We start from the raw sequence: 25,160 nt of genomic DNA on the forward strand, positions 1-25,160 counted from the left end.
GTCGCGCGGCAAAATCACCCATCGACGAGTCGACCATCAGGCGCGCTGTCCCACCGCCAGAGGCGCTCAGCGTCGCTGTCCCACGTAATCGATTTGTCGATTTGTCAGCCCGAGAGCCTCCGTCAGTTTTCTGTTTTTTCTGCGAAACAGTTTTTCTGCAAAAGTCACCTCCGCCAGTGGTTCGCGCGTGGAAAATGTAAAGGAAAGTTCATCGCGAGGGTGTCTGTGAGCGCCAGTGCCCTGTGAAGTGCGTGGAAAAGTCCATCTCGTCGCGCTGTGACTGGAGAGTTTGTTAGTGAGTTTGTGCAAAAAAAAAAAGTGCTCCTCCTGCGAGGCCCGAAATTGCGTGTTTTTCGCTGCTTACGGACTGCCAAAAAGGACATCCCAGATGTTTCACAAGATGTCGACGCGCTCCCAGCTCACCAAGGATCTCAACGGTGAGAACGCCTTTATCGATTTGCGTGGAGAAATCCGCACAGACTCCGGGAGGGAGTGTCTGCGGGTGACCTTCGGGAGGCCGCCATGGGCCCGAGGCCCCCTTTTTGCGCGGCCACGGGACGGCGAGACACAGACCCCGGCGACGCTCTTCCGCTCTCCCACCCGGAAAATCAATAAAGTCCCACTCCCCACCACAGCCAGTCCTCCGGGAACCGCATCTCCGGACGCTAAACCAATTACGTGAGCCGTGCACAGCCACCTTGTCGCCGCTTTTCGGCCTTCCGGAGGGTGAAAACCCCTAGAATTGTGCCACGGCGAAAATCCCATGCAATTGACAAAAGCGCCCGGGCGAGGGTTGCTCTTCCATTTTTGCCATGCGAATGAGATTTGGTGGAATATTTAATGAACTCCGATGAGCGCTCTTCGGGTCACTGGCTGACATACTTCCGCGGGATTTAAAGGGAAAGTGGCCTAAAGGACACTGTCGTGCTTGATTGATGGCCTGAAAAATTTTACGGGCTTTCCACAAGGGTTGCTCTGTCGCCCGGGATGAACTGATTGAGCGTTTTATTGGCAGACAAGAGCAAAAAACTGGAGTGTTTTGATTGGTTCAGCAATCAAATCAAGATCAAAGCCGTGTAATAAACATTCACCGAGCGCGGTAATTCTATTGGTCACTACACTCGAAGGTGTTGCAATTGATAAGGTTTATCAGAGTGTGTTTTCATCTGTATTGGTTGCTGGGCTTCTATCAGGGCCTGATTTGCGTTAATCAGTTAACAGATTCTAAAACTCTACAAAATTGTTTAACACAAATTCGACTGGTGAACCGAAAACTATAGAAAGTCAAAAGAACGTTACTTTTCAATTTACATCAAAACCCTCAAAATACCTTCTAATAAATACTTTCTGAATTTTTAAAATAAGTTTTATTGATATTTATTAAATTTTTTGATTGAAATATGGCAAAGTTAATAGAAAAACTTTTAAAAAGTTCTAAAAGAAACTTTTTTTTATATATAATATTATCTCTTATTTAAAGTTTTTAATTGAAAAAAAATAAAAATATGAGAAATATTCAGAGAAATTTAAAAAAAAATTTAGGAGTATTATTGAAAATTTATAATTACTTTCTTTGACTACAATTTGAGACAATTTTCATAGTTTACATCGCAAAACATGAAATTATTTTTACATTTGTGTTTTTTTGGATAAATAATATTTTTTTTACTATTGTCTCAAAAGGTAGGAATTTCAAAAATTTTGTAGTAGAGCAAAAAAAAAATTGACTAATCAGAGATTTTCTAAGCAAACACTTTACTCGGTTTTTCTTTACCGAATTGGGTAAAATCGTAAAACAGCTCAACTATGATTTATGTTGTGAAGAAGCACTTTATTGTTTGTACTTCCCACCCAAAACGACAGCAGCTGAACATGCCCAAAAAAAGATAGGTAAAAATAAAAATTGAAGGGAAAGGAAAACAGAAATTCCTCAGTTGTGTTTGCAAATGAGTTCCAGTTGACTAATTTCAATAGAGCTCTTGAGTAAATGTTTAGGGATGAAGAAGGATACATATTTCCACACTTTTGATTATATCGTTTAGTTCACTTTCTTTTCAATCGCAATCATTTTAAATCTCAGAGGAGAACACTTTATTTATCCCAGAGAGAGAGTATTTTGATCTCCGATCCTGAAGAATTCAACAGTCATTTGTAATTCTAAATGACTTCCTCAATACTTCAGTAGGAGAATTTGAAGAGAATATTTTGTGTAGTTGAATCGATGAAATGAGAAACTCCGTGTGTATTTCTCTGGGGAATTGATTTTTCACACAAAGAAAAGAGGTTCTTCTCTTCCTGGGAGATCTTTTCCTTCTGATAAATATAGGGGAAAGAGTTTCGTCTCTGGGCAATCAATCATTTGTGTTGTCGGTGGCGTATAATTTGAAAAACACTAAAACTAACGATAAAATCCCACATTCTTCTGCAATTGGTGTTTTGAGGAAGTTTGCGTGTGATTCTTGAGACATTGAGCGGTGAGGGTGGCAAAATGAAATGCCAAAATTTCACTTTAATTGGTTATTTATTGAGAGATTTATGGGTGAAAACGTAGAAAAAAGACATTTCCGTCAGAGGGAAAAAGGGTGGGAAAAAGGTGGTTTCCTGGATGAGACAGTGAGTTGTTCTTTTAGTGGTTTTCTTCCCTTATCACTTGACTATAAAGTGAAGAGGGAGAGTGTGTTTTCAGCGATGGCATGGGGATTATCTGATAAAAATCGATTTCCATCGTTTGCACACTTCCTGACCTGTCAAGTGCATCAATCGCGCGCGCGGGTGGGCGAAGAAAGGGTGGCAGATTGTTGATTTTTTCATCAACACAGCACTTTTTTTTTCACTGAGCTTCGACCAACAGCAACTCAAGAGGAAACACTTCACGTTAATCCCCATGGAAAAGAGCTTCAAATGTATTTTTTTCAAGCTTCTTCCGCGTGGATTAAAGACATACACTCAAACACGTTCCCTCAGACCTGCCATTGCCAATAGCAAAACTTGCAAAGAATTCACTCGGTTTTCTTTTCCATATGGGCAAAAATATGGTCGAGGAAATATATACACGTAAATCATATGCCTCATAATTTCTCTGAGAAGTAATTTCATAATTATTTTTCATGCTCTCGCTGCAAAAAGGGAAAGAAATAATAGAAAAAAAAGAGGCGAGAAAGAAGTTTCGAATGCGTATGAATGGAAAAGATGGGATTTCGCTAAAGTCATTCTTCACGTAACTGGAATTATGTTGGCTGTTTACCATTTGGATTTATCGCTTTCAATTTCCGCTCAATTCTGATTCACTCAGCACTTATATTTCAATATTTTCATCCAATGGACATTGAGACAAATGGGATGAGATGGCATTAGATGAGCGCATGAATTAATACATATATTGCAATTTATCTGTCCATTGATATCTCATAGGTTGTGGAATTATTATAACCAAGAGGCGTTTCTGGTCATGCAAAGAGGCTGGAAATGGATTTATTCACTTTATTAGCTGATTAGGAATTTCTGAGAAGCTTTTGGAGTAAATAAAGACTGTAATTCATTCAAGTTTTACTCACATTTTGTGTTGAGAAAATTATGAGACGTTTATTGATTGGGGGGTTTTTTGTGTAATTGTAGTTAAAATATTTAATCGCTGAAGAAAATTTAGGTCAAATAATCAATCTGTGGCTTGATAGAATATTTTTGGCGGCACTAAGAAAGTCAACAGGTTTTGTATTTTGACTCTAATTTTGAATTAATCTAAAATATTTGCATCTCCAAGAAACTGGTTCCGAAGACAAATGACTATAACAGTTACTGATTCACTTCTAATCTTGATTCGCCATCGTGAGGTTGGCAAGTTAGTGTGGGGAAAAATGTGGCACTTACAGCGAAATTACCTGAAAATTGTCGTATTTTTATCTCTCACTTTGATAATCCAATGCTTATCAGGCGCAAAGATTGGCTGGGCAATGCAATATTGAAAGTGTGTTATCGCAAACGAAGCACTCCCGATGCTCTATCTCGCGACGATTGAAGTCCCCGTTGTTTTCCACTGAATTTCTGTGTGTATTTATTAGCAATTTTCCTGTTAAACAGACGACGACAGAGTGTGAAACGGTCGGCGACACTTTTTTCGATTCAACACGGATTAGTTTCAGTTGAGTTCTTTTGCAGTTTGGATGTCGAGGAATCTGTCTATTTAGTGCGTGTCGAAATGGCAGAATTTTTGAATAGTATCCGTGGTAAATTTATCGGTGATCAAGTTGTGCCATCAGGCAAGAAGACATTATCAGCAATTGAGAATCGTCGCGAAATGGAGCACAATGAGATGCTGATGGTGGATGCGGAGAAGAATTTGCGTGATATCTTTCAGCAATTACTGAAGGGAGATGAAACAGGTCTTGAAAAATTATAATTTATTCAAAGTCACACGCTCGTTTTTCGCCACAGTGCGCGCACTTTTGGGGGACATTTTGAGACTGGTTTCAAAGGCATTTCAATATAAAAATTCCACCACATGCCTTCTTACACAACTCATTTGTGTGCACTCAATTGCAATCTCTCTCTCTGCTATATGTGAGTTTCGTCATGATGCGATGAGTGTGAGTGATGAATTTCATTTTGTGAACTTTATTGCTGACTTCAGAGAAGTCAATTCAGGCACTCTTCTGTTTGTGGGTGAAAATGGCACAGAGGAGTGACTTTTTCAGCCTTATCAACTGTGTGTCTTCTATCATATAAGTGTCTTGTGGGGAGAGAGAATGATGAAAGTCTCAGTTCAATGGTGTTTACATTATTCATTCGAAAATGCTCTGCTATTTCCCTCTTACTCGCCTTCAACTGACACAATCCCATCGCATTTGACTTGATAATGAAGGCACACAGTATAGACAAAGTGCATTTAACTTCTCTCTAAGTAAAGAAATAGTAGAAAACTTCTGCATGGCTGCACCTGAACAAAAAGCCTAGAACTTCCCTTCAATTCGCCATCATCAAATGAGGTTCAGTGGCAACAAAAAAGAGCCATTGTGAGTTGGAAATTTGAGCCACATTTATTCCGTGTCAGTTTGTTAAAGACATTGGCACGCATGCATTTCAATCAACGCAAAGAGATGGAAGGTGAATTCCTGCTGATTAAATCAACTCCCTGTTGTGTACCAAAACACCTCTCTTTCTCTCTGTACTTCCTCAAGTGGAGCAATTTCTCTCAAAAAGTCACTCTCCCATATTGTAGGATGAAGACGAAGAAGAAAAGAGATGCCTTTTTGGGAGGCCCAGACAAAATAAGATGCCATAGAGAAGAGACTCTCAGCCATGGTGAATGTTTAAAGTGTGGAGTCTTTAATTGTTTGTTTACATTTCACACAGCAATTTTCTCAGCATTGGATATATCGGTATGAAACATGGAGACTCGTGAATGTATTTTTTTTTTACTCTTCACATGCTATGATGGAATTTTTAATCTTTTTTTTCTACTTGTGGTTAATTTCAGGGGAATTTAAAAAGTAAAATGATACTCGGAAGTCTTTAGGCAGGTTTTTGTTTCAGTGTCATATCTTAATTAAAACAATTAAAGTGGGATTTATGTAATTTTACGAAATATGTTTGGGTTATTCATAAGTTTTATGTTCCTAGATGGCGCCACTATGCGGTAGTTTAACGCCAAAAATCATAGGCATAAATAATGCTCACTGTAGGTGTTACACTTACCAGGAAGCTCTGATAAGCGTTCCACTGTGATTTTACAGGCTTTTTTGGAGATACATTTTCATAATATTTTCGAATTTTTTCATAAACCTGAAGCATGAAATTTTTGGATATCTTCAAGAATTCCAGCTCGAAATCCTCCTCGGATATTGACCAGGCCGTCGAATCCTTTGCGGAGCTACTATGCAATGCCGCTCGTGACTCTACGCCGCCTGCCAAGGAGATTATCAACAGAGGATCGAGTGGCCTTTCCAAGCCAATTCGTGATCTCTTGGCCCAAAAGCGAGCTCAGAGAAAAAAATTCCAACTGTCGAGAGATCCCAAGGACAAGACGCTGCTGAACACCCTAACAAAAGAGCTCAAATCTGCTCTGAGTGATGCCCGAGAAAGTGATCTACAGAGATACCTCAGTGGCTTGTCGCCCGACGCGTCTTCTGACTATTCCCTGTGGAAAGCAGCTCGCAACTTGAAAAGGCCGAAGATCCCTGATCCTCCACTGAGGCGTGATAGTGGGGACTGGGCTAGGAAGAGCGAGGAGAAGGCTGAGTTGTTTGCTTCGCACCTGGAAAATGTTTTCTCTGCTCCTCAAGCCAGAGTTTCACTTATAAGGGACTCATCGCCTCCACCACCGGATTCTTCGATCAAGTGCTCAATCACAGCCCTCAAAGCCCTCATTAAAACATCCATTAATGTGAAGAAGGCTCCAGGTATCGATGGCATTAGCGGCAAAATGATTAAATGCCTACCCGAGATATGCGTAAGGTTGCTTGCATACATCTTCAATGCAGTGTTCAGGTCGGGTAATTTTCCTCAATCCTGGAAAGTGGCAACCATACGAATGATTCCTAAACCTGGAAAGGACATCTCCCTGGCTTCTTCCTACCGACCTATAAGCCTTTTACCAATTTTGTCCAAGTTATGCGAGCGAGTCATTTTAAACGACCTCCTTCCCGCCATCAGAACTCTTAAGCTTATACCTGATCACCAGTTTGGATGTAGGGCCAGTCACTCCACAGTGCAGCAAGTTCATCGCGTTGTCGCAACAATCCAGGAAGCCCTCGACGCTGGGAAATACTGCTCTGCTGTGTTCCTGGACATAGCCCAGGCCTTCGACAAGATATGGCATGAGGGGTTGCTGTACAAAATCCGCGGAAAACTGCCTACAAGATTTCACGATCTCTTGGAGTCTTACCTCACCGAAAGAGCCTTCTTCGTAAAAGTAGACTCAGCTCTATCATCTAGGCGCTTCATCCGGGCTGGGGTCCCGCAGGGCAGCGTTCTTGGGCCCACGTTGTATATGCTGTTCATGGCTGACCTGCCCACCTCTCAGGATGTCCAAATGGCCACGTTTGTTGACGATACAGCCATCATGTCAACTCATGCCAACATGAACACTGCTTCTCGTGAGCTGCAGACCCACTTGAACACCATGGCCGAGTGGTTCGCCCTTTGGGGAGTGAGACTAAATGAAGGGAAATCCGTACATGTCTCCTTCTCTCTAAAACGCAGATCCTGCCCAAAAGTCAGCATTAACAACGTGACTATTCCCCAGAAACCTGAAGTCAAGTACCTTGGCCTTCACCTAGACAAGCGACTCACATGGAAAAGCCATATCAGAGCGAAAATCCAGCAGATGAAGCTGAAAATGAGCTCCCTTTACTGGCTCGTCGGTAAGAGATCGAGTGTGTCTCTGCATTCTAAAGTGATGCTCTACAAGGCCATGATTGTTCCAATCTGGACCTACGGTATCCAGATTTGGGGCTCTGCCAGCGAGACCAACTTAAAAATGCTTCAATGCTACCAGTCTAAAGTTTTGCGTAGACTAGCAAACGCTGACTGGTATGTGACCAATGAAGTTATCCATAGAGATCTTCAAGTCCTGAATGTCAAACAGCAAATCCTACGGCTCAGCCCCCGCTATATCCACCAACTGGAAGTCCATCCGAATACCCTAGCCGCTCACCTGCCTACCACCAGGAGATACCGGCGCCTTAAACGTGTCGATCCTCTTGACCTTCCGTCTCGTTGGATCCCAGATTTATAAGTATTATAAATTTAGCGAGTTTCTCATGGTAATGTCTGCATTGGCTGTTCATTCCCACTATAACATTGTGATTTTTCCCTTATGTGAATACATTTACTGAATGTCCTCGGACAGCTTGTAAATAAAGTTGTGAAACGGTGAAAAAAAAAAAAAAAAAAAAAAAGAATTCCAGCTCAATTTGTTCCTAACTAGAAACTCTTAACGAACTTCTCCAGCAACTCAGACTTGATTCTCCATCATGTGTGAATTTTAGTGTTGTTATCACGAGCTTAAGAGCAGAAGTGAGGCACTCTTCTCGTTCACCATGTCAAGATGTGGAGGTATTTTGAAGTTTGGCTCCTGCAATGGCTTTTCTTGAGGAAGTTGTGGATGGCTTAATTACCATTCAGCAGCACCGCAGTGGAATCTTGAGTGAAAATTAACTAATTCGGGACTAGGCCTCCCACAGTGGATTTCATCATCTCTCACTCCTTTTCTACATTGTTGACGTGAGTTTTGGCTGTGTTTCGTCGAGGCGGAGGCTGTGCGGGATGAGTATGCTAGAATTGGGCATTTACTTTGCATTGTGATGTGAAATGTGTTTAATTGATTTTGCAAATCACGATGTGATGAGGATTTGGGTCAGACAAATTAGTTGCCAGGATGATTTTTGATATTTAAAATAAATTAACGTTCGCTGTTTTTCGGGAGGAGCGCGCAGACCAGCGGTCTTCCGCTTGAGTGTTTACAGTGAAAAAGAAAAGAAAGAAAATGATGAGAGACCTTTTGGCTTCCGTATTTGGGGAAAATGTCTCTTGAGAGAGTGATTAAAGTTGTGTGATGAACAATGACTGGCGGGGGAATTTCATAAACGAATTTCTTATCTCTTCCACAAGACTTTTCTGTGTGACAATGCAATTGAAAATCCATACAAAAGATTCATTGAAATTTTAATAATTTCCACTGGAGTGATTCATGTGGTTTTCTGTGAATGGCGCAGATTGAATCAAAATGATTTCATCTTTTGAAGGGATATTAAAATTAATATACCGCCTCGATATTTTTTTCTACTTCCATCGTGAAGGCAATAATTCTCGTCAGAGGGAAATAACACTTAAAATTTTTGGTATTTAATTTAATTCGAATTTAAGTGCAGAAGTAATTCATGTTTATGGAATATAATTTTTCAACATTGCTAAGACAGAGAGAGAGAACTTTCTCATTGCAATTTAATTGATTTGGATATTAATCTGTTGAAGTTTCTAAATGTGTTGTTTCTCTGTAATATTCTCCATCTGTTTGGAACAGGTGAAAATGATTGAAATTACGTCTGGTTGTAAACATTTTCAGCCATTGAGAATTTAACATTGGCAAAACATGTTGATTTTTCTCTCTTAACAGCATCAAATCATGCATACGGTATTTGATTTTCCTGACAGACAGAGAGAGAGAGAGAAAAGGAAGGAATTGCGTAGATTACAAGTTTATTTTTGACTTTTAGCGTCTCTTGTAATATCGCAACCCTTTTTGACCTTTTCCAATGATTCTTTTTTGCCCTCAGCACGCGTTTTACTGTGTGAAATGGTCAAATGACACGGAAATGTTATTTAGAGACACTTCCCAAGTGTCTCATTCTTTCCTCTCTCATCATGGGACAGAGAAAATTGCCCACGAGAATGCGATAAACACGATAAACAGGGAATTTCCTCACGAGGTCGTTGCTTAAAGAGGCCCCAAGTGTCCACTGAGTCATGTAATACTAATCTGTTGTTGTTGAACTTGTCTTGTTTGGGAGGTGAAGGAGTGAAAATGTTGGGTGTGGGCGTGAAAGAGGATATCTTCGTTGGTAAATCTAGGATTAAATTTTTCAGTCGTTTTTTGCTAAATGAAATTACAATTTGCTGACTAGAGAGATTTGTTTATTTTTTCAATTGTAATTTGTTTTCAAATAAGGGGATTTTGATAAGATAAAACCACACTCTTGCACGGGAAGGAAAAGGAAATGGCGTATTAATTGACTAATTGTTGATTCTCTTGTCTGTCTTTTGCAGAGAGTGTGAAAGCCCTGCTAGGTCGACACACGAAGATCCTGGTGAAATATATTGTGAAGTTGGAAACGAAAGGTGACAAGACAGAAAACAGGGTGCTGGTGAGTACAAAAGATGAAGAGATTTACGTACAACAAATGGGGATTTATGTAAAATTGCCACGAATGTATAAAAAAACATAACAGAGATCTCTCACAAAATTTTCTCCAACTTCTCTCACAATTTTACTTGTTTCTTTCATTTATTCTTCTCTCTTTCCCTCCTTGGAACTGTAATTCAATGAAAGTTACACCAAAACAGAGAAGAATCCACGCAAGATTAAGTATATCGTTTCGCCAGAGCATGGAAAAAAAGTGACTTTAAAAAAAGACTTGTACTTTCTAAATACGCGGAAATGCAATGTTTCTTTTTTTTCCTTGTCAATGATTCTGTGTGACAACTTAATAAGCTTTTGTGGGCTTTTGTAGATGATTTGATAAGGTTTTACAGTCAATGATAATAATAATAATGTTTTGTGTCAATGAACGGGATGTGATTCATGCGCAGAGTTTTGCAAATGACGCATGAATAACTAAATTAGTTGTGAAAATGACAGATTCAAAAGTGCTTTTCAGCCGATAAGAATACATAACAATAAATGCGATGTGGCAAAAGTGACTGTATTGATTTTTCACAAAGAAATTAGCACGAGCCGACAGCTTATCATAACTTGGCATAATTTCTCTCTCTCTTCGCTTGAATATATTCCTCACTTTCAGGCCTATTTGCAATGTGAAGAAAAAAATAGAATCTGCCACATGAAAATGTTTTACGATGGAAAGAAGTGAGCTTGATTGATGAATATCTTATGTAGTCTACAAATCTTGGGATCTTCACATAAGACGATGCTTTGCATGCATTAAATGCAAGTTAATTGCCTGAATAATGATGTACTTGGCAGTGATTACACTATATTATTATTATAGTTTCAAGTCCGGAGACTGCTCGAGAGATTATCATAATCGACAGAGAGTGAGAGAGATGATTGTGATTCAGGAGGAGGGTTTTTTTCTTAATTGAATTGAGACCACCTCTTAATTGTTGTAGCGGCAAAATGTGAAAGAAGAAGTGGCACGATTTTCCACCAAGACACCCACATTGACACGATTGGTGATGTTTTTTTTCTCCTCTTTTGGGGCGCTAGAATTTCATCGTCAAATCACCAATTAACATGCAAAGTTTATGAATTATTTCAGGTCTAGACACAATTTACTGTTACTTCTCTTCGATTTTTCTTTTGGAATTGTATTCAAAAGTATATTTGCATAATGTTGTCATGTGTTTGTGTGCGCCTTTTTCTTTCTTCACAAACTTTTTTACACATCATCGAATAATATAATTAATGTAAATGAATTTTTATTGACACTCATTGAGAAAAAGTGCCTCTCTGTGTGCTGTGCTTGTGCTTCATTTCTTTCTGACCTAGAGAGTCCATTCTACCAGATTGAAATTCCTCTGGAGGCGCTTACATAAAATGCTAAATTCAGACCCATGTTCCGTTACGTGTGATGATATAAACCGGGGGGGAAATGTATATCAAAATGTCAGTTCAGAGAGTTCAGTGTATATTTGTAGCCAAAGGAAAATAATAAAAAAAAAGTATAATTTCACTAACACAAATTAAATTAAAACAGATGAATGTGGCTATAAATTGACGATGAAGTGTACACAGGGTCATGATGAAAGTGCGATTTAATTTCATTTTGTTCATTGGGAAAATGAAAAAGGCAATTCTTTGCTCAGTTGCTTCACTTGCAAGTGCTCAATATTGGGACAATTTCATCAGTCTGCTTTGCTCAAAAGGCGCCTGAGAAGAGAAGAATTACAGGGTGAATTATGAGAGGAAATGGTAAAAGAGCACAATCTTGATTGAAAAATTACATGATGAAAGTGCTGAAATGTCTTGCTTATAACTTCCATCATCATCAATATTACATATTCAATCTCCTATTTATGTTGAAAACCAGATGACTTGTTTAGATAGGTTTTTTCTCTGTTTTTTTTTTCTTTGGTAAATTTATGGATTAATTAAAATGTTTTCTTGATTTTCTCACTACTTAATTGGCAATTTGGACCTTTTTTGGCTGAAGGCAAAGAGTCAAAAAATGTTAAGTAGTCTTTATGGCCTAAACACGCGATTATTTGTCGGAAAAGACATAGAAATGATACTAAAGTCCATATCGATTTGCTTAACTACACTTGGAAATACTGTCATTTTTTGAGTGTAGAAAACCTTGACTTGGATTTTTCTTCGAAGTGTACAAGGAAGTGTTGCTAATTCAGGACAGAAAGATGAAATTTTAACCACATTAGCTGAGTTAATGACATTTAAACTAACCCCTTAATGATCTCACAGGATTTAAATGGAAATTTGCTGAAATTAAATCATGCAAAATTGCGCCATGTCGGCTTTCGCGAAGGGGTGAGGAAATTAATGGGGGTGTGAGTTCCAGAAGATTAGTGGTGTAAGTCGAGTGGTTGAATATGTGGTGGAAAATGTTGCTTATTAGGAGGGAAATTGCCAAGGAAAGAGAGACTGGGAAGAATATACCTAGAGGAAAAAAAATCGTTATATGTATTTCACCTCAAAATAAACGATGCAGAAAATCTGAGTAGGGAAAAGCCTAGAGGGTGAATTTTCCCACATGAAATTGTTGTTTGCAGAGTTGTCTTTGGGGGGTGAAAAAGAAAAAGAAAGAGAAAAGTGTATTTAATACTTTTTGCACTCACAGTTGAAAGTCCTTCTAATGAGCCTTGATAGGTGAAATGTTGGTTGGATTTCTTTGCCACTGAGAGAGAGAGAAATTTGTCATTACTTAACATTTTTCCCTCTCGAGACTCTCGAGCATTTAAGACAGAGAGATAAGCTGGGTTATGTTGTGTCTGGATGATTAATAGCCTTTTATATTTTGCATGAGTAATTTTTTGGTTTAAAATTTCTCATAGGTTTTTACACCAGTTCGGATATACTTGCTGATTGCAAAGGTGCCCACAAAGATAGACTGCCATTTTCACTATTTAGATATTCAATCAATTGAAAGCAAGAGGCCAACACATTTTTCAATTACAACCAATGAACGCACTTACTCCTTCGTGACAACTGGTGATGCAGTGAATTTCAGCTCTGTGAGTATACACAATGCCTTTGGAAAAGAAGAGGAGAGATTTATTGAGACGTCGTGGATTGAATATTGCCTTCTTTTCTCTCCCCCATTTTTCATTTCTAACTTGCAACCAGAACGCCGATGTGATTCTCACTGATTTAACATCGTCAATAAAGCAGATATTTCCAACAGTTCCTCTCAAGTACATCATCAGGAAGGTGAGTGTAAAGTGCCTTCCCCCATCTTTAATGCGAAGCCCTCTAAGTGTTGTCTAGATATTGAATTAATATTTTAAGTGTTGTCACGTTCAAAAGACTCAACACACGCGGCGTAGTTGTATTTAATTTATTATTAGTGTGCCGATGGCGAAGAACATTTGCCCGCCAGGCTGAAGTATGTTGTTGTGTGGTGTATTTATGTGAAAAAGCAGACCATGAAGACGGGTCAATTTGTGTATATGAAATATAATTCCCATGTTGAGAAATTGACCAACATTGTGTGCAATCACTTTCACGTTAGTCGCAATTTCAATGACCAAACGCCATGCAATGGGTCAGACGTGCACGAGAATTGCTGTTCCGATCGTCAAAATTATGTTACACAGCGGTTATGAGATTGCCTTCTTTTTATCAATTAACGGCTTGAGTGTTCTTGTACATGCGTTATATAAGAAGCTTCCTCATGTTTTGCGTCTTGTTTACCACGCCATTTTTGCTGATGTTTATTGGGTGAAATACTAGAAATGCTTATCGTGTTAACACTGAAGACGGTTTTTGGTATTTGCAGGAAATTCCTAAGCATTTTCTTCGGACTCAATTGAAGTGACCAGACGTTGAATTGCTTGTGTAGGATTTATTGTGTGATTATTGGAGAAATTCTCAGTCAAATACAGACATGTTTTAGAGTTTTAAGCGATTCCACAATGTGTAAGAGAGGAAAAATGGTGAAATTTTCCTAAATTGTTAAAATGCAAGTAAATATTTAGTAAATACACGATAAAAACAATTTACTGCATATATCTTTAATATTCATGCTTGAAAATTAGAGCCACAATTGCAGATTTATCCATTTTAGCAAGATATTTGTGGATTCATATCTGTCACTCATTTGTTCTTTACACATTCCACATTATTTCAAACAACAACCTCTGGACGTCGTGTTAAATTACACATTCAGACGATACAAAATAGTTAAACATGTGTGATTCAGAACAGCAAAAGCGTGTGTTAAATCAATATAACACATTTTTAACATTTCTTGTGTGACTGAGAATTTCTCCATATTTTTATCAATCTTGTCTGATTTTATGAAGAATCAATTTATACTTAAAGTTTCTGATTTATTGAAATTATCCCGTCCTAACTCACATGATACGTTCGGTCACTTTCTAGTTTAGACAATATTCACAGAACATATACTTGGCATGGGTCATAAAACATGGTTGAGAAGTTGACTGGAATGCCACAAATGAATATAAAATAATCCGTGTTTAGTGGGATGATTCCACTGACATTGAGTGTGAATCACACCATTTAACCCTCTCTGCATTGCTGGAAATTATGGTTGAATGCATTGCCATTGCATTGTCGTGTGAATTCTCAGCATTTCGAGAGAAAAAAAAGTGTGTATGCGCGCTTCTATTTCATTCCAACCTTCTTTTCCGCCATTCGCAGATTGATGTACAGCCGACAGAACGTGAAACGATATTCTCAGACGAATTGAGGCCATCGGATCCGAGAAATTTGGGTCCATGTGGCGGTTTTAGCACGCAATATGCATGCATGTGTGATTATCATGGTGTCCCCTACAGGTGAGTAACACCTTCGTTCTTTTCACCTTGCTGACGGAGGGAGAAAAAGAAGAAGAGCGAGAGAGAGAGAAAAGTGGGAATTTAAATATAAAGTGTTTTTTAGTGAAATATGACAAATGAGAGTTCTCAGGTTTTTACCAGCAAAAATAAAACTACAATTTTCATTTCTTTCTCGCTCTCTTTCTCTCTGTGGAGAATAAATATAAATATTTTATGCAATGTGGAAAGGTGGTGTATAATATGGAGAGTAAAGTGGAAGAGTTCAGTTGAATATGGTAATAATATATTAATATATCTTTCCCACTCTTTTTACACTATTTTGCAGAGAGGAAGTCGCTTGGGATATTGACACAATCTATCTGTCTCACGATACGAGAGTACTGAATTTACGAGATTTCGATCACTTAGAACCAAAGTGAGGCTCTTTATCACGACAAAAATATGTGTGATGTTGTGGAATGGATGTGAAAACTTTCTCTTCTCTCTTTTTCACGCTCGCCCACGCAAATGAAGGGACTTGATGGCGATAATATCGGCCCTGGAATACAACACATTCTTTCGTGGATTAAAAGTTTCTCATACACGCCTTTCCAATGAGTCACTGGATAGAATCCTTCATGTTTTGCGACGGTCAATGTGGCTGGAGGAGTTACATTTGGAAGCTTTAGGACTTCGGTAAGCTCTCTCTCGATGTGGTGGCAAATGTTGTAATCTTCTTCTGTCCCAAATGGAGGGGAATTGTAATTGAATTTTCTCCGTCAGGTCTGACTTTCTTCATAAGCTGGCTGTATCTGTGATCACCAATAATAATCCAGCTCTTCGAACCATTGATTTAAGTCACAATGTCATCGAGGATAAAGGTGAATTGAATTTTTTTCTGTCTCTAAATAGACTGCAATGTGTGGAGATTGTTGTTGATTTGGTTCCTATTTTTCTTTCATTTTTTGTGTTGGTTGAGAGTATATAAAGAAAAGGATATAGAAGAGAAGATGAGGCAAAATTCAGAATATAACTTTGTTAACATGTAAAACAATTGGACGAGAGAGAATCAGATTTTAGGAGTGTTTTTTTGTTCGGTGTAAAAATCTTATATTAACTCGATTTATAATCTATCTGGCCTAACTCTTACATGATTGTCTTGTAGGTGCAACCTCCCTGTGCGCCCTTGTGGGGAAGTTAGTGCAAGGTTTGCATTCCCTACATTGTGTCCTCAATTTTCTTTGGCAACTATTTTTATTATTATATACTTCTGAATGTGCGCCTCTTTGCCAGTTTCATTCAACAATTGGCCATTTTTTTCATACTTCTTCCTCTGCTGTAGATGCATTTTGATTTCCCTTCACTCGTACTATTATTATTATTATTTATTCTTTCCATGCAGAGACAGAATTGGAAGAAAGTCTGACATATAGAAAACAGAAAGCAAAATTTCATTGATTTTTCTTTTAAAGGGGAGTATTTCAATGAGAGTGATTCGTCTCTGTATTGCAATTGATGAAGTGAAATAGATTTGCTTTTTCACTCTCTATGAAATACTCTGGTTTTATTTCTCAGTATCGAATTGAGTTGCAATGAATATTCACATTTCCAATAATAACAATAAATTATTATAGTTTTCATGTTGATTGCACGTGATATAGAAGAAAGCTAGAAATCATATTATTTCTGCCATTCATTTTTCATCTTCTTCTTCTGTTAAAAAATCCACTTAGGATAGGGAAAAAGAAATGATCATTGAATGTCTTCTTCTTCTTTGTCATGTGAGAAGAAGAAAAAAAACGTAAATGGGAAGCTTTTATTGAACTTGTGAAATGGATTTTTTATTTAATAACACATTTTTATTGAGGTTCTTTTGCTGCTCAATTCCAATCATTTTCCTCGTCATCATATATATACATCTCACACTCTTTTCATGTTTATTTTGAGTCCACAACACGCTACACAGTTTTGACACACGCAAGCATTAATGAATCCAAAAGAGAAGCAGGGAAAATCATCTTGTTGCATTATTTCCCTGTTCATTCGTTCTTTTTTTATATACTTGATTTAGTGACTCAATTTTCCTTACTTAATATACTTAAGATAGTTGACAAAACTCATCGCGATAGTTTGTGTTGTTGATGACAATTGAATTTTGGCCCAATTTGTTCATATTAAATGGTGTTTAATTGGATTTTTCAGGCGCCATTCACTTGGCCGGACCCATAGCAAAAGTGTCGAAGGGTCTGTGCAAACTCTCACTGTCTCACTGTGGATTAACGGCGAAGGGTGTTAATCAAGTTGCACACTCACTCTCCCTCAATCAGAGCATTTCCAATTCGCTGACCTATTTGGACTTGAGTGGAAACAATTTGAAAGATGACATTAACGTGAGTTGATGCAATTAAGAAGCAACATCACGCGTCAACTTAACATTTTCCACCCTTTTTCACTCACTGTTTTTTTTATTTCTATAGAATCTTTACAACTTTCTTGCTCAACCTAATGTGCTGGAACACTTGAACATTTCTGCCACGGACACCACGTTGGAAAATGTAAGGGGAAAGAGAGGCTCTCTGTGTGGAGGATGGAAAGTTTTAAATTAATCTCTCTCTCTCTCTCTTATCTTTGGCTGTGTAGCTATTTGGTGCCCTTTTGAGGGGTTGTGGAACCCACTTGGCGCACCTCAACGTATCGCATAATTCGTTCAACACGAAGAAAGGCAAGGAAATCCCACCGTCGTTTAAGCAGTTTTTTACAAGTTCACTGAGTTTGAAGCACATCAATATTTCCTACTGTAAACTCCCGATGGAGGCTCTCAAGTGAGTACTTTTCTTCTGGTTTTTGTAGACAAATTCTTGTATCCTTTCAAATTGGCACTTGTGTCATTTAACAAAAAGGGGGTCTTTTGAGGAGAAAATAGGGATTTTGCTGTGAAGAGTACTTAAGTGAATTGTCTTGAAAGCAAAACAATTACAAAAGAAGCATTTTACAATACATTGTAGCTACAGTTAGTTGGAGATTTAAAGAGAAAAAAAAAACACTCTCCACCTCGCGTATGTTGTCTAAAATTGTAATGAAATTTCCCTAATGAATTTCCCGTTTTGTCAAAATGATAAAAATACCATTTCCCTTGCGAAATGGTGGCGGAAAAGCGCGTGACAGGCGTTGTACAATGGAATAATGGTGAGTTGACTAATGACCTTTTGACTGCTTTCCCCCTGTCAGGCACCTCCTTCTGGGTTTGGCGTGCAATGAGTCCACAGCTGGCCTGTATTTAGACCTCAGTTGCAATCAATTGGGCTCGCAGGGTGCCCATGTACTCGAGTCATGTATCCATGGGGTTCGCGTGCTGCAGAGTCTGGACATCAGTGACAATAGTGAGTGTGCTCGCAATTGTTTCCCTGCCACGCAAAATACACATTTCACTCTCCTTCTCTTTTCTCTGCAGATCTTGATGCCGAACTGTCATCTGTTCTCACGGCAATTGGAAAGAATCCATCTATCAAGAGTCTCCACATGACGAGGAGTTTCACGGGAATGAAGGTGAAGCACATTGGATCTGTAATGGAGGCTCTTGTGGCGCTCGTGCAGAAGGATGACTTCCCATTGACGGAATTGGTGTTGTCGGAGAATAAGTTGCGCAATGATATTCACAATTTCATCAATGCTCTGGGCAGCAATCAGTCACTTCAGATGCTGGACATCAGTGGGAATCTCATGGGTGATATTGGGGCGCGTCTATTGGCAAAGGCATTGCAAATCAACAATAAGTTGCGAACAATTTCAATGGATCGCAATAATATTACACTTCAGGGCTATTCGGATATTGTTTATGCACTTGAGAATAACTACAGCATGAAGACAATTCCCTTTCCGGTGTTTGATATGGCGCCATGTCTCAAGAATCACCCGGAGAAGACGGACAGCGTGATGAGGAGGATGCAAGAGTTGCTGCAGAGAAATGGGAATGGCTTGAAGAGGAGCAATGGACAAGGATTTAGGCTTCAGCATGGATTCTTGCTGTCATCAACACATCAACTTATCGACAAATTGGTGTCTGAGACACAAGAAACAATGTCTCTGAGACAGAATTCAAATGACACAGGAGTTCAGAGATTGCTAGATGATGCTGAGAATTCGAAGCAACTTCTGCCGAAGCTTCAAGAAGCAGTGAGATGTGAAATGCATCCAATTGAGGTGAAACTTGGACGAATGGCGAGTGACTTGAGCTATGTTATTCAAGCTTATCTAGAGGTGAGACTCTCTCATATAATTTATCATGTTAATGCCGATTTATCAAAAAATTTTGACGCCTTTTCATGGAAAATAATGATAGGAAACGATGGAGACAATGCTGCGCACGGGGGTTGACCAGTGTCCGAAATCGCTGGGAAATCAGAATGTTATCAACGAACTGAGGAAGAACTGCCTGGAGAGACTCAATGTGTCTGAGGAATTTCTCACAAGTTGCATCGTAAATAGTGCTGGAAGTGAAATTATGAATAAAATCAGGTGAGTTTTGATATTCTTGGTGGGTGGCTTTGTGATTGAGAGAGAGAAAAAAGTGCCTTAAACGGCTTTTATTTTGTGCTGAAGTGACGAAAAAGTCTTCATTCTGTCTGTGTGTGTGTTTGTGGGTTATTTTTCCGTGTAAGAAAAACACACGGGAAGGTGATAAAAAACACTATCTTACACAATGATAACTACTACAGCACAAGGTTTGGCACTGAGTGTGTGATTTTTTGTGGGGTTAAGAAATATAGTGAGTGTGGATTGCAAACCATGGGCTGTGGCTGTTTCTCGTGGTGCTGCTGTTGCAAGAGGGAAAAATCCAGGAGAGCCGCAGGCTATGATGAAATCCCATTGAGAGCAGATATTGAGCTACAACATATCAAGTCTCAGAATCCCTTCAAAGTGTCTCGTGATCAGTGAAAAATCACCCACAATTTCTGTCTTTTCTTATTTTTTTGCAGTGAAGTGGAACAAGCGCTGGCCGGAGTGATTGCAGATCGTGCCACAGATGAGGTTGTTGAAGCTCTGACGAGATACAGAAGAGGACTTGGCATTGCCGATTCACCACACTTGACCTATGATGATCTCAACACGCCAGATGTGCTCAGGAGTAGATCAAATCAGGTATAATTCTCTTATCTCTTGTGTGCACTTCTCAAAGGCAGCTTTTGGGCGGTCGCTGTGATGATATTCAAGTTAATTAGCGATGTTGGTGTATAAAATCAAAAGTGACTCACAGTTATTCTCAGCATTTCTGGTCAGAAACCGACGCGATTCTCAGAAAAACAATCAAATAATGGAATTTATTGAATGGTTCAGAAGAATTTGTAGCTGAATTTGTAGATTTAAACGATGTTTTGAAGAACTTTTCTATAAGTTTACAGATTTTTTGACTGTTTGAATGTTTTTTTCTTCTTGCCACTGTTATAAATTGCCTAAAATCAACTGTTGCAAAGTGAATACTTTGTTGGAAGTAATTTGAAAAACAGAAGAATTGTGGAAGACAAGAAGGAATGAGGTTAAAGTTAATTTGCCTCCATGGAAAGCCATGTATTTCAATTAACTTGATTTATTCTCAAGAGGAAACCGTCTCAATGAAAACTCCCCAGTGTCAAATTAATGACTATTTCCCTTTTCTATCGAGAATCTTCACTGCTTAAGCAGCTCACTGTGTATTTTTCTTTCGCATCGAACTCAATTTTCTCTCTCAGTCGGTATTAATGTTATCAATTGGGTGGATAGGAAAAATATGCGTGCGATAAAATTGATGGTATCTCTTGTGTGAACGTTTATCACACTTGATCCTCTTAATTGTACACTTCCCTTTCGGCTGACTAAGACACACTCTTTCTCTCTTTGCTTTGCAGAACTTCAAAGACTCAATGGGTCTCATGTCGCTGGAGACTCATGGATTGGATCTGCCGAAGTTGGGTCTCGATTCACCCACTGTGAGTATTATCTTCATTGTTTAATCTTATTAAATCATTTGCATTTAACAGTGAGAGATGGAGCGCTGTTTTTTCGATGGGCTTTCTTTCTCTAATTCATTGCAATTGATGGGATGCTTCAGTGGGCATTTCACAGTGTCATTTAGTGGACACAATGGACACATTTTGGGAGTGAGACAGAGAGAAATTTGCATTTTTAACCAATTTCCAGGGTTGGGAGAGATCATGTTTCTGCTTCTTCGCAGAGCTTTGTGACTCATAATAAGTTGATGTAAATATTTTTGTGTGTGGTTTTTTTTTTTCCTTGTCACATCATTTAATACAATCACTGGTGTATTTATTGTGTTTGACGAGGAAGTGAAGGGAAGAATGGAAGAAAGATTGACGCATCAAAATGTGACGAGAGAGAGAGAGACAAAAGAGTGAAAAATTTCATAACACTTCACTTATGGTTCTTCTGGGAAATTAAGGAGGAAATTGAAGGGATATTTTATATTATATATGGGTGGCAAATAGTTACTACAAATGTTGATATTATATCAAAATAATTCATATACACAACACTTCATAATGCCGTTTATATTGACACACGACTAATTAATCCATTTGTGTTTGTTTATTGTTTCGTTCGCAACATCATCGGCACCCATAAAATTCCACTCTTATATATATATAAAATATATCACGACATTTCACAATACAAAAAGAAATTGGAGTATTTGAATCTCGTAAGTAAAATATCATATTTTATGTACAAAATGTTGTTGTTTGATTGTGCTTTTCTTCATTAACATTGAAAATAGAAATATTTTGGTGTGTTTTTGCAGGAGAAAAATTGTTAATTAATTCTCAAATCAAGCTTAATTTTACTCTTAAAGGACAAAATCATGTTTCCAACGATTAATTTCACTGCAAAAACACATCGAAGAGGTGTGAAAGTCATATTTCTGTAAATATCTGCTTCTACTAATTTAATATAGTGCCTTCTTTCCTTTCTTTTTCCCTCCTTTTACACCCAATTGACACGTGGAAATTATGATCAATTTAGAATATATACTTGGAGAAATTTTCCACATTTCTCTTCTTGTGATGACTATCATTTTATGATGATTGCTCGTGTTTTTTTTCTGCTCAGTTGTTCCTTTTGACCTTCCCAGATGGAGAGTGAAAGATAGGAATGGTTTTAACATGCAAATCTGTGTTTGATGATAAAATTATAGGCAACGCCCCATTTGACGTCCAAACGACGCTCAATTGCCAAGAAGGTGCGCCCGCAGTCGGTGGTGGGCTTGGGCATTGAGAACCTCAGCTTGGGTCACATTCCGGACTTGCTGGAGTCGCCGGTGTCCCATCGGAGTGGCGTGCACGAGAAGGTGGATGAGAATTGTGACTCGATCACGGAGTTGCCAAGCACGTCGCATCAGTTGCAGCATTTGGTGAAGGGGCGGCCGAAGAGGGCGAAGACGAGGGCGCCCACGCGACCGCTGCTGCAGGAGCACACAGTTCATGGCGATGGTCTGGATCAGTTCTTCCGCCCTGGCTCAGTCACACCCACCACAATCACCCCACTGGTCAGTCCCACGTCCGAGGAGTGCAGCTCGCTGAGCTTCGTGGACAGTCCCACGATGAGTCGCGACGAGAATGGGAAGCTGTCGAACATGACGTCGGGCGAGACGACGCCCATTCTCGAGGAGCGACGCCCGGTGAAGCTGGAGAGGAGTTCACCGCTGATGAAGGGTGTCGTGTGGACGCCCAGATCGCGCTCCACGGACAATCTGGAGAAGTGTTCACCGGTGATTGGGCGCAAGTCGCCACTGGTGAAGATGAACACCGACGCCAGTCCGACGACAGTGGCGGTGAATCATGAGACTGAGGAAAGACTGATCCCGCCTGTGAATCACGATGCGGGCAAACTCAGATCGCCCAGCAGTGAGTCGATCAAGAGTCACGTGGCGGATCTGAAGCCGGGCAATGGAATTGTCAAGACGCCTCTGATCAGTCCCAAGCCCAGGCCCTGGTCAGTGGCGGGAAATGAGGCGAAGTCCGACTATGGCAGCGGCAGCGATTCCACAAAAACCACTCCAGATGGCATAGACAATGGTGAGTGGAGTTAATTGATCAAGCTATCAATCAAGATAGAAAGCGAAGCTTTGGAAATTGTGCGTAATTAAAGAATTGTTTAAGTGGGCGGGGCTTTCAATTGGGCGGAGTCTAGCGTTCAAGTGCTGAATTCTCTTCTCTTTGGGCAGATGTGGACGTGGTTCCGATTGCTGGACAGGCTCCTGGTGGCTCAATTGTGGGAATCAGCCCGGGAATTGCTCTGGGCAGTGGCGGTGGCAGCATTGTGGGCATCACACCGGGAGCAGCGCTGGAGAGGAAGTCAGTTCGGGACATGGCGGCTGGATTGAATCGTCTTGGAGGTAAAGAAAAAATAGTCTCATCTTCACCATCTTGTATTTTGATTTCTTTATCACGACGCTTTTATATCCTTTCACTTTTGATTTTGAGCATCTGCGTGTGTCTCTTTCTCTCTCTTTTTTTTCTCTTTAGTTATTGACCCAAGTAAAAAGCCCATCCCCGTGCCCAGACATTCCCAAACCATCAGCAATAATAACAATAGCAGTAGTGTTAATATGAATGCAACGAATGCTGTGAATGTAGTGGAAAGTCCTCCTAGTCCTCCAGTGGATGCCGCCAAACCCGAACCCGTCCGCAAAATTGCTGGCAAACACATTTCCACCCTATTTGAGGTTTGATTTTGGATTTTTTTTTTTATTTCTTTGTGTTTCATTGAATTTTCTCAGCACATTTTGCAAGCAATTTAGTTTCTTTCTCTCTCTCTTTGGATTTGTGGAGAAAATCTTTGCTTATGGCATATTTTGTGAAGATGGATGGAATTAATGCGTTTCTGTTTCTCTTGCAGGAGACGTTAGTTGAAGGACTACAGAAATCCTACCTCCGCCAAACAGTCTACAAGGAGACGCAATACACCAAGGATGATTCAGTCGACGTCTAGAGTTTAGCATTTTTTACAAGCGACAATTTCTCTTTGTTCTTTCTTTTTTTTTAAAGTGTCTCTCAAGTTTTCTTTCCATCACGACCGAATCGTGTTTGAAATTTGTATGGAGGAGAAAAAAAGAAGAAGAGGAGATTTTATTGATGATTTTTCTTGTAAATACGAACAATTCGACCTTTTAACCCATTATTCGGACATTAATATTCAATTAATCGGACAAAAGTTGTGGTACACGTTTAATATATTTAATGAAAAAGCAGGGAGAAATTTAATCCGAAAGAATAGCAATTGGAAATGATGATTATTTCAGGACTGATGATTCGTCTTAAAGTATTAGAAAATCTTCCAGAAATTCAACTGTATTGAAGTCTTTTTTTCGGTTTTTATTGGCTTTTGGAAGGAAGAAGAAAAAGAAGATGATGAAAAAACGGTGCCAATTTTATCGTGCAAGTGAAAGAGAGCTGAGAGGGGCAAGATTTTTGCTCTTGAGATTAATTTTCAATTGAAAGTGGAGGCGGAGATAAGGAAAAAAAGAAAAGAGATGGATTTCTCGAGAGGAGAGAAAAAACATCCATTGTGAAAAATTATAACTTATACCCTAGTCTATTTGGAAAGTTTTCAATTTCAAACATATTTTCATATATAGAAAGGATTAAACGAGAAGAATCTATTAATCACAGTTCATATACAACACATAATTATATTTAAAAGAAGAAGAAAAAGAGGAGAGAAAAGAAAAGAGAGAGAAGAAAATGTGAAATAGTGTTTTAGCGAGAAGAGAATAGGATTAGAGTTGAAAACGGTCTTAAAGCAAAGAAGAAGAAAAAAAAGTATAATTCATTCGTAGTTTTTTGGAAAAATAATTCATTGAACGAGACAAACCCACGGAAAAAAACATAGTAATACAATATATTGTAGGTGTTTCAAGAAAAAAACCTTTTAGAGGTTTTTTTCCTTTCACTCTCTGTGAAGCATTTTCTCCCGGAGAAGAAATGAAAAGAAAAAAGATGATTTTCTTTCTGGACCATTTTGAAGGCATTTTTCTCACAACACTTGGCGACACACTTTATCCCGCAAAATGACACACATTCCAAATGTTACTTTTGAGATAGAAAAATTAATGATACTTTTGAGAGCCAGAACTGCCATGAAGGCCACAAAGGTGGATTTCTTTTTCCGAGACATTTTTCTGTTGTACATTTTATCGAGAGCGATGGCGAGAGGCATTTTCTGTCCTGTGATTTCTGTTGACTTTTTTTTTTTGTGTAACACTATAACAAAATCTTGCGTTTTTCTATCCAATTTTCTCGAGATGTGGAAACATAACTTGTAGCGGGAAAGTAATAATCTAAGAAATATAGTGTTCGATATGACGATTGTCTTTTCTATTCCCAGAGGAAAATGGCACAAAAGTCCCCGGAATCAGTCAATCGCAATAAATTATTCTTTAAATGGTATTTACACAGTAATTCCTTAACTGAAATGTCTTT

General features: G+C 39.0%; 1 protein-coding gene across 8 annotated transcripts; it reads left to right on the forward strand.

Annotated features, from left to right (window-relative positions):
• Positions 1-137: 137 nt before the first annotated feature.
• Positions 138-25,043, forward strand: LOC132259987 (F-actin-uncapping protein LRRC16A). 8 transcript variants are annotated; one of them, XM_059757865.1, is made up of 22 exons: positions 138-437; positions 9,763-9,860; positions 12,745-12,924; positions 13,037-13,120; positions 14,576-14,712; positions 15,038-15,127; positions 15,226-15,387; positions 15,475-15,572; positions 15,857-15,898; positions 16,894-17,081; positions 17,169-17,246; positions 17,332-17,513; positions 17,920-18,071; positions 18,143-18,948; positions 19,031-19,206; positions 19,668-19,830; positions 20,574-20,654; positions 21,362-21,382; positions 21,875-22,754; positions 22,904-23,074; positions 23,205-23,404; positions 23,578-25,043. In XM_059757865.1, exons 1-22 carry the CDS (start codon positions 389-391, stop codon positions 23,668-23,670), a joined length of 4,131 nt encoding a protein of 1,376 aa, XP_059613848.1. In that variant the 5' UTR covers positions 138-388; the 3' UTR covers positions 23,671-25,043. The 8 variants fall into 8 exon arrangements, with proteins under 8 accessions (XP_059613848.1, XP_059613849.1, XP_059613850.1 ...); XM_059757861.1 differs by lacking the exon at positions 138-437 and adding an exon at positions 4,031-4,379; XM_059757866.1 differs by lacking the exon at positions 15,857-15,898.
• Positions 25,044-25,160: the final 117 nt, after the last annotated feature.

The sequence above is a fragment of the Phlebotomus argentipes genome, unplaced genomic scaffold, assembly GCF_947086385.1.
Source record: "Phlebotomus argentipes unplaced genomic scaffold, Phlebotomus argentipes genome assembly scaffold_18, whole genome shotgun sequence".
NCBI lineage: Eukaryota > Metazoa > Arthropoda > Insecta > Diptera > Psychodidae > Phlebotomus > Phlebotomus argentipes.

What these genes read in the sequence shown, in the direction of transcription:
- LOC132259987 (XM_059757861.1), top strand. Translation starts at nt 4,196, where the DNA reads ATGGCAGAATTTTTGAATAGTATCCGTGGTAAATTTATCGGTGATCAA. An exon ending in TTGGAAGCTTTAGGACTTCG is followed by an intron (nt 15,388 to 15,474) that starts GTAAGCTCTCTC and finishes TTTCTCCGTCAG; the next exon opens with GTCTGACTTTCTTCATAAGC. An exon ending in GAAATTATGAATAAAATCAG is followed by an intron (nt 19,207 to 19,667) that starts GTGAGTTTTGAT and finishes ATTTTTTTGCAG; the next exon opens with TGAAGTGGAACAAGCGCTGG.